The 10408-nt window shown below is 38.0% G+C and overlaps 1 protein-coding gene across 1 annotated transcript; it reads right to left on the bottom strand.

Annotated features, from left to right (window-relative positions):
* Window positions 1–516: 516 nt before the first annotated feature.
* On the bottom strand, window positions 517–9068 carry LOC127966296 (neurolysin, mitochondrial-like). Its single transcript, XM_052567189.1, has 13 exons — window positions 8907–9068; window positions 8161–8393; window positions 7937–8085; window positions 6517–6621; window positions 5823–5925; window positions 5583–5743; window positions 5324–5459; window positions 4764–5130; window positions 3581–3782; window positions 3140–3326; window positions 1585–1713; window positions 1312–1448; window positions 517–853 (listed from the first exon to the last, which is right to left on the bottom strand). Exons 1-13 carry the CDS (start codon window positions 8945–8947, stop codon window positions 710–712), a joined length of 2094 nt encoding a protein of 697 aa, XP_052423149.1. The 5' UTR covers window positions 8948–9068; the 3' UTR covers window positions 517–709.
* Between the last annotated feature and the right edge of the window lie 1340 nt (window positions 9069–10408).

Below are 10408 nucleotides of genomic sequence, written 5' to 3'. Positions count from 1 at the left end.
CACCTCGATCACCTCGAAGGTTGGCTGGCTGCATTTCTCTGGTTTGTGACGTCACAGCGGATGAGTTCCTTCTAAACTTAACAAAATGTCAAATATAGCTCATCATTAAACGTCATGACACGACTTCTGCTTTTATCAAGGCTTAACCGCGCGAGGAAAAAAGAAAACGCTTGTAATCTTCTCCATTAGGTTAGGATGTGGATAAAAAAAGAGAGAGAGAGCTCGTACAAAAGAAGTATATAGTCTCTAGTTAATATTTTATGAAACAGTGTAAAAATATTTACTTCTAACAAACTTCGATGTCTGAAAACATTTTTATTATAAAATCTATAAATAATAACTAGACTACTATAATAAGACAAAAGGTGATGTTTGTCTCCCCCTAGTGTTCATTTTAAATAGCTAAATAACAGATTTACATACTTGCGCATTGCATTGTCATTTCACTTATATATAACCAGTATTGCATTTTATGAGTGTGTATTAGAAAAAAATTATAAGGCCAAGACAATACTGTTGCATTAAATCAAATGTTTACGTTTATTAAAATTGGTGTTCGATTATTAATGACAGCAACTCAACGCTGACAAGAAATGAGGCAGCCTGACAAACAAAACAAGTACATCACATTTCGTTCTAAAACCAATGACAGATGTGTCACTGTTACTGTAAATTCAGAAGTTCGTTTCCTGTAGCTCACAGTGCAAAGTCACTGCCAGTCTTGTTCCTTGAGTCCTTTACATTGAAAAAAGGCATCCTGGCAGGGTTCTCGACCCAGGAACGTCTTCAACATGTCCACGCCGTCCACTGAGCCTCCAGCCTCCAGAAGCACACGCCTGTATTCCCTGCCCACCTGAGCACCAGACACACACAAACACCACAGCATCACACACAACCAGAAAAAAGATGATTCAACACATGCATAGTTCTAGTCAAATCTACTTCCTCTTACCACAGCGCAGACTCATCCTTCCTCATTACTTTGACTATGACGCACACTCACCCTCGTTTGCACAACAACTGTATTAATAGTTTTACTCACGGTTTGTACTATTTCTGTGGAATGCTTTATTATAACTAATAGTTGTCTGTTCTCAGCAGATGATAAACTCAGATTGGCATGACGCAGCGGTTCTTGCTACATGCCGTACATGGAAACATGAACACCGGCGAATCAGTCATGTGGCAACTATCATCTGCGATTGTGACACAGTTCTTGAAGATGGTTCTCTATAAAAATGCACTGTGTCATTATGACACAAACAACGCGAATCCAATGTTTATTAATGCTCGAGAAGGAAAAAGTCAAACCTTCGGATTCAAGATTCCTTCCTTTTTGAAGCGACTGAAGAAGATGTCCATGGAGTAGACTTCACTCCAGAGGTAGCTGTAGTACTGACCGTCATATCCTCCGGCTAAGTGACTGAAACTAGCCGTCATGTTTGTGCCTAAAGAGAACACACTGTAATATACAATTAACACTGAATGGAAAGTTCTACATGCAGACGAGCTCACACTTCTTAGCGTGTGAAACGAGAGTGAGCTGAGCGCTGGGTATCTGCACACCCTGGATGTGTTTCTGACCTGGTGTGGCCGGGATGCCCAGGATGTCTTGGCTGTGCTTGGCGAACTCGGCCGCAGTGTCCGCTCGGTCTTTAGTGTGGAGCGTCTGGTCAGCTTTACTGAGAACGATCTGCCTGAGGTTCATCAGACCTGCGGACGTATGTTAGAGTATGTGTGAACCATCACTTTCCCATAAATATATAGTGCATGTTTTTAAAGAGTAGCTCAGAAGAATGTGTCAGTAATGAAGTGTTGTGTGAAGGAATTGACTGGTTACAGTTATGAAACAGAGACTTATGTTTTGGCAAATATCAATAACCAGTATTTTATAACAAGGCCAATAACCACTTAAAATCTAGAAAATAATACCACAGAACAGTTTTCCACTTTGCCACAGTCCATTTTAAATGAGCCTTGGTCCAGAAAAAACACCTGCGCTTCTGGATCATGTTTAGATAGGGCTTCTGTTTTGTCCTATAGAGTTTTAGCCGGCAACAGTGAATGGCACGGTGGTTTATGTTCAGCAACAATGTTTTCTGGAAGTATTGCTGAGCCCATGTTTCCATTCAAGTATCATTCCTGTATGTGATGCAGTGCCGTCTAAGGGCTGAAGATCACAGGAATCCAGTATGGTTTTCTGGCCTTGACCCTTACGCACAGAGATTGTTCCAGATTCTCTGAATCTTTAGATGATATTATGCACTGTAGATGATGATAACTTCAAACTCTGTGCAATTTTTCTCTGAGAAACTCCTTTCTGATATTGCTTCACTATTTTTCGAAATTGGTGATCCTCTGCCCATCTTGACTTCTGAGAGACACTGCCGCTCTGAGAGGCTCTTTTTATACCCAGTCATGTTACCAATTGACCTAATAAGTTGCTAATTGGTCCTCCAGCTGTTCCTTATATGTACATTTAACTCTTCCGGCCTCTTATCGTTACCTGTCCCAACTTTTTTGTTATGTGTAGCTCTCATGAAATCCAAAATGAGCCAATATTTGGCATGACATTTCAAAATGTCTCACTTTCAACATTTGATATGTTATCTATATTCTAATGTGAATAAAATATAAGTTTATGAGATTTGTGAATTATTCCATTCCTTTTTTACTCACATTTTGTACAGTGGCCCAACTTTTTTGGAATCGGGTTTGTACTAAACAAGTTTCCTAGTGAGTGTGCTTCATAATAAACACACTGGAATCAGGCATAACATTATTCAGAAAAGACGGTCTCTACAAAAATCAACAGAAAGAAATTAGCATATTTTTTGTATTAAGAAAAGGAAGACCATGAGGATATTTCTGCACTGTGACATTGTAATGACTGAGCAAACTAACCCCAGAATGACATAAATAAAATCAAATTGCAGTAATGAGAATTATTACTGAAGAATAACTTTGTTTACCAATATACTGGCCAAACATTACTCTAAATAGACTGATAAATCTAACCTTTAAACCTGAATTTAATTTCAAATGTGATGAAAGGCTTACACAGTATATGTCACTTATTCAAAGCTCAAACACATATTTGAGGACACACAGATCATTATGTGTGTGTGGTCAGTCGCACCTGTGTTGGCCACTCTAGATGCGATGAGTTTATCCAGCAGAGCGTCTGGGATGGGGCTGCCATCTTTATAGTGTCGGGACATCCTCCTGAGCGGCTCCTTCTCCCAAACCCAGTTCTCCAGCATCTGAGACGGCACCTCCACGAAATCAGTCTCCACCTGCGTCCCACTGAACTCTGCGTAGCGCGTCTGGAACAATGGAAGTGGACACTGAAAATCACACTTATATTTACTGGGGTCCTTGTTACAATGTAATTATACATTTAATTATTGCATAATATTTAATAACTACATGTATTTACTGTTTAGTTAGAGTTACATGTAATTATGCATAAGTAATAGTAAATACATGTAATGTGTAACAAGGACATCTTAAAATAAAGTGTTAGCAGATGTCTTAATGATTTGTTATTTTCCTTCAGTGTGGTCTCAGAGTTTCGTACCCGGGAGCAGAGCTCGTGCATGACGTGTCCAAACTCATGGAAGAAGGTCTCCACCTCGTGGTGCTGCAGGAGCGAAGGCCAGCTGCTCGAGGGTCTCGTGAAGTTGGCCACCATGGCAGCTACAGGCGTCCTACGCTTCCCATCAGGCCCGAGACATCCCGGCTGGAGCCCAAAGCATGCAGCGTGACCATACTTACCCTCCCTGAAGAGTACAACAGAGCAGTCAATCAGGATCAGGACTATTTCTGTCATTACATCAAATGCCATTAAATCTGTTCCTCAGAGAAGGACATGAAGTATTCATCAGATTTCATCTGTAGACTCTGAAGAGAAATGCATCGGGAACATTTAAGATAACAAACCGTTTAGTTTGGATCCGCTTCAATTTACAGGTTAGTGGAAACTTTAGTGTTATTTTAGTATTATGTACGTACTATTATAGTACTTATTAATATTTTGAATGAGTTTTTTTGTATTTTCAGTTTGTTTTATAGTTTAAATTTGATTCACTGTTGTGTTTATTTTTTATTTCCTTTTTTTATATTTCTGTTTAACTTTAACAATTTTATTCGCTGCAACTTGAATTAATTTCAATTAAGACGGTTGCCAAAGCCGAATTAACAAGATTAAAATAAATAGCAATAACAACACTAGCTGATTATGGGTCAATGACATAAAATGTTTATTTTTTATGATACATATTTAACAAATCTATGTTTTCAATAGTGCTGTCCAGCGATGATTAATCGTGATTAATCGCATCCAAAATAAAAGTTTGTGTATACTGTGTATATTTATTATGTACAGTATATATATAAAAATACACACACATGAATTTATATATTTAAGAATTTTTTTTTATATATTAAATATACTTAAATGAACAAACATATAATGCATGTAAAAATTTTTTAATGATATACTGTATGCATGTGCATTTATTTATATATATTCATAAATATACACAGTACACACTCATACATTATGTAAACAAATACATTTTGGATGCGATTAATCGTTTGACAGCACTATTTTTTACATAACATTTTTCAAGATGTCAAATTAAGGATTACTGACCTTGATAGAAAGTCAAGAGGATCTCCTCTTTATTATATCATTTCCTGTTTTTCCTGCAGGCTGGTTGCACCACATACATTTTTTCTGAACGTCTTGAAGGGTTTACCTGGGATGCAAGTCCAGGTAAAACTGTCCGATCTCCTCTTCAGTCACAGAGTCCAGTACGGAGTAGAGTGAGACGCTGTCGTGCCACACGTGAGCGTCCTGCAGCCGCTTGAACCTCAGACCCAACAGATCCTGATAGATGTCCAGCAGGCCCTGGGTCACCACCTCCAGAGGGAAGTACTCGATCAGTTTGTCCTTGTCCACCGCAAACTTCACTTGCTCCACCTGGTTCATGTAGTAGGGCATGTCCCACGCGTGGAGCTGTCCATCAAACTCCAAGCCCCGCCTCTCACAGTCAGCACGTTTGAGTGACAGCAGGTATTCCCGCTCCTGCTCGCCCACTGGCCTCAACCTCTCATACAACTCATCTATTGAGCACCAAAAACATTACTAACACATAGACACATAAACAGCTGAAACACTGCCTAATGATGCTGCTCCAAAACAGTCAAATAATTCACTTGATTTCAGCGGTTTTGTCTACTATGGGTTTTTTGTGGCTGATGCTGATGCCAATATCTACAAAAGCGCTGATCCTGAACAGAAAGAGAAGAAACATACCCAGAAACTGTGCCACTCTCTCTGCATTTTTGGCCATGGTCATTTCCAGCACATAGTTGGCATGACTGCTGAAGCCCAGGAGTTTGGCTAGCTTCGCCCGTAACTCAATCAGCTGCTCCAGGATGGCAGTGTTCACCTGGAAACATCCACAGTGCAACCAGAACCTTCCTTTTAGGATTCATTCCCAGCAGTTTCTTCATTCCAGTTACGCTGAACTGAATGCAGAGTGTGATTAAAAGCATGCACGAGCTGAACCTACATCTTTGCACCTGCTGTGAAAGGCCATCTCCATCTTCCTCCTGGTTTCGGGGACATGACATCTTTTCATCAGGGGGAAGTAGTGGGGGTACGCGAGGGTGACTTTATACCGCCCATCTTCTGTTTCCTCAAGACCGTTCACGTAGCTTTCCGCAAGACCCACTTGAGAAAGGAAGGAGGAAAACTGTGTGCCAGATGAATTCACTGAAACAGACGTTATACTGCAGATAAACGTGCTTACCAAGCTCTTGCTGAGAGAACAACAGCACGGTGTTTTCTTCATTGAGATTTTGGTTGAAATCAATTGAGAGTTCACTTATTTTCTTAGAGATCGACTTGATTTCCTGAGGAAAAATGACAAAACATCAAAAGGGCAATAAAAATAATCAATAACTATATTATTTTAAATACATTTTCCAGGACACAACAGTAAGGACTGTTTTCTGGTTTCTCAGTGGGACCAGGAGTAAAAAAAAATCTATTTGCCTTGACCAATTTTTCATAGTTTCACTGACTAAACAATACACGGTGTTCCTGGAGATTTTATGTTGGTAAATATAAGACTCTTTAAAAAAATATATATTTTTTATATATAGTTTGAACTTGCAATTTGAGGTACAATACTAAGGAATATTCTTCATCGTAATTTTTGTTTGGTTTTCCAGATTCTTAAATCAAGATGCATGCACTTGAGAAGCAAATTGACATTAGATAAGAAGTTTTTTTTGTTTTTGGAGAAATTGATCAAAATAAATGAAGTTAAGGATTAAAACAAGGAAAAAATATATGCATATAGCTTTAAAAAAATATTGACAAATGGGTGTTCTTGTGTCCATTTCTACAATAAGCCCATTTATACACCAAAGTTCGTTAGTAAGCTTTAAGAGTTCGTTTAAATTCCTCCACACACACAAGTTTGTAGTAAACAAACCTACTTCTCGGATATCCTTGGACAAGTGCAATCCGTTCCGTTTCCCTAATTTGATGAGTCGTCCCAGGAATCTCTCCGACTCGGGCGATAAATCACCGGATTGTTTTTCCTATAAAGAGAAGGTGGGAAAGGCTGAGGCACGCACAGTGAATGCCTGGAGTTATGTTGACACCACAGACCTACTCTACATGAACACCCTGCTCATGAGGCCTTCAGATCACAGCTCAATCAGAGACCACAGCCTCGTCAAATTAGAGGAGAACCTCCTGCTCACTCCAAAGAGACATCTCCACTCAAAATGTCAAATTGTAATGTGCAAATCAGCTGTATGAAACGGTTTTGGACAAAGCCTCGATGTGCTCAGCCAACACTATCAAATGCCTTTTTTATGGGTCACCCTGTAAAACTGGACCTGGCGGCCAACTTCCCAGATGACTTTTTAGGACCCAGAGATCAAGTTCTCCAATGATGAGCGCTGACAGATATTAATGGCCTACTATGACCCCATAGTCATGACCTCCAATCATAAAACAACAACAACACATATTCATTCATTCAGGACAATCACCCACTAAACCATGCAATAAACAGTTGACATTAATAAAAAGGGTTTTAACATTTAAAAATACCGATTTAAATTAACTTGAATGAAAAAAAAATAATTAGTTTGTTCCAAACACAAGATTCACTCATCTTCCAAATACAAATGGAGATTTTTTATGTATAAAAAACTTGAAACTTGAGGCAAAATAAAAAAAAATAATAATAACAATATTGGATGATACAGAATAAATTAAATGAAAGTAGAATACATTAAAATAGAAGGATAATAAATAAAAATAATATAGAAGGATAATAAAAATAATATACAGTAGAAGGATAATACAGAATAAAATAAAAATAGAATCAAATAAAACAAAAGGATAATAAATAAAAAAAAATATAAAAGTATAATACAGAAAAAAAAAAAAATATATATATATATATATATATATATATGTGTGTGTGTGTGTGTGTGTGTGTGTGTGTATAATAAAATAAAATAGAAGGATAATAAATAAAAATAATATAGAAGGATAATACAGAAAAAAAAGTAAAATAAAATAGAAGAATAATAAATACAAATAAAATAGAAGAATAATAAATACAAATAATATAGAAGGATAATAAATAAAAATAATATAGAAGGATAATAAAGAAAAAAATATATAGAAGGATAATACAGGAAAAAATATAATAAAATTAAATTAAATAGAAGAATAATAAATAAAAACAATACACAGTAGAAGGATAATACAGAAAAAAATAAAAATAGAATCAAATAAAACAGAAGGATAATAAATAAAAATAATATAGAAGGATACAGAAATGAAACATCAGAATGATTCAGACTCGTTTTGGTGCATGACTCTGTATTGTGGTACCTGCAGAGCTGTAAGTCTCTGAAACACATCTACCCTCATGCTCACTTCCACATCGAAATCCGACAGGCGTTTGTCAGCCTCGGTGCTCGCCAATCTCACCTCTTTACACGGAGAGACATACTGAGGGAAGTCCAACACATGCCGTGAAGCTGAAACAGAGCACAGGACAGTGAATAAGACCACACAAAAACATCTTGATGTGAATATAAAGATGCACCACTCACCGGCATACTCTGCTTTTGCGTCTGCGATGACCTGCAGTGTATTCTCAAAGCACACCTTCCCGAGGTCCACGGAGCCCACGGTGTCGTAGACCCGCTCTGTCTTCTGGATCAGTGTGTGTGTGTGATGTCTGATCTCCTCTGGGCTCAGGTCCCAGCGCAGGCTGTTGCTCTGGACAGATGTGACCGATCCATTCTGAAGACTCATCTTCAGCTTTGAGCTGGACAAAACAACTCTGCAATGAAAGAGCCAGAGACTGACCACTGTGCAGAAACTAGCCTGCATGCATTTCATGTGCACTTTTATGTAGCTCCTCGTAACTTCAGAAATAGAAAAGCTAACTTACACATTATTACTGTAAGCATAACACTGAACGAAGAGAAAGCTGAGTGCAGTGCAGGGCTGCATGCTGTGGATGTTTCCAGTGCTAACGATGGACACTTTCACATGTCTTTCACACAGGGAATGTGAACCTGATCTGCTTGTGCTTCACTTACACTGCTTCACATCTGCCAGACTCATTGCCTACTTCTCAGAGAAGTTAATGAGATAACCTGACTACAACCTGATCTAGAGCCTGTCTCAGACTAACGCTTTGTAAGGTAAGAGCGAGTAACTCTGAGCATGTATAGTTTGTCAATGAGAGCCCAGTCAAGTTCATGCAGCTGGTTAATAGTACAGTTGTTGTAATGGCAGCCCACTCAACATACACAGCATGAAGTGTGTTAAATAACAGAAAGCACAATACCTTCGTAGCGCTCGGGTCACAGAAACGCCGAGGGTAAACATCGCATGCCTATAGTTTGATACGTGCAACGAGCAAAATTTGGACACAACTCCTACCGTCACACTCGAGAGTTAAACCAACACTACTACAGATGAACTGAAGGCTTGGAGTGTGAATATTAATTACGTAATCTGACGTTCTCCAGACAGAGCATTCTGATTGGCTCCAGGGCAGACGCTGGTAGGCGGGATCTAGTCAGCTGGCGAATTATTGAAAGCGGTTAAAGATTGACTTATGAATATTAAACAGATAACGGTGACGCGATTTTTACGCTCCATTTTACACGTGCGTTACACGAAAAACGACTTCAAAAGAAGGGTTCCTTTCAATTTAATTAAAACAAGATGAAAACATTTAAGCGAATGTTCCGCCGATAGATCAGTGATTATTTCCTTTCCTTTTTTAACCGTTAGAAACGCATATATCTCATTTTATTATTGACATTATGTAAATAAATAATGCATATCATTGCTCTTTTGTTTATTTTGATTGCCTCCATTTGTAAGTCGCTTTGGATAAGATCATCTGCTAAATGACTAAATGTAAATGTAATATTAAATGTATTGATATCACTATTCCATAAATGTGTATATTATTTTATTACAGAAAAACTTTGACTGACTAAATCCAGACCAGAGGAACTCCAAGATTCTTCAAGAAACCTAAATAAATAAATAAATAAATACTGTAAATTGAGTAGGCTGTCAAAAAATAATGTCATAAACAGATTTTCTTTATCAATTAGCTTCTATTAACTATATTAAACCAACATTGGCACAGCACTGAATTATTTATTAAATAATAAGGAAACACACAAACACACACAAATATAGTTTATATAATTATATAAGAGGTAATAATTTAATTAGAGTCAGTTAAGATGATTCTAATTAAATAAAATAAAGCACACACAAATAATTACTGGTACGTGATTTTATTTAAATTATTCAATTCTGTTTGTCCACAAGACATGTTCCCAATATTGTTGTTGTGAGTGTCAAGGGGGTCTCTGGCATACTGCAATGTTTCATTTGGAGAGTAGTGGCTTCCTTCATGGTGTACTTCCTGTTCAAAGGTTTACTTATGGATGACTCATGAAGGGAGATGTTAACCTGTGGCAAATATTGAGCATTCGTTGTGCATTTGGTGAGATCTAGGGATCAAGGCATGGTTCACATCACCTAATGCTGCTTCCCTGTTGAAAAAACAAAACAGCATATGCTGGCTGTGTGTGTTTTAAAGCATGACTGCTGGTTTGAGCTGGTCGTGTGCTGGTCCTGAGCAACTAGTTCCTGCTCAACCCCAGCTCAAACCAGCAGTCATGCTTCAACACAAGTCAGTTTGGCTCTAAACCATACCTTTATTTCATTTCATTGATTGGACTCCTTGTTTGCTAACATCCGACTCCTTTGGCATTTAGAGACACCAGAAGCCCGGTGTGTCACTTACTTTTTCCACCAACA

This window comes from Carassius gibelio, chromosome B10 (assembly GCF_023724105.1).
Source record: "Carassius gibelio isolate Cgi1373 ecotype wild population from Czech Republic chromosome B10, carGib1.2-hapl.c, whole genome shotgun sequence".
Lineage (NCBI taxonomy): Eukaryota > Metazoa > Chordata > Actinopteri > Cypriniformes > Cyprinidae > Carassius > Carassius gibelio.
Note: the sequence above shows the minus strand (reverse complement) of the source record. Positions and strands in the feature narration are given on the sequence as shown.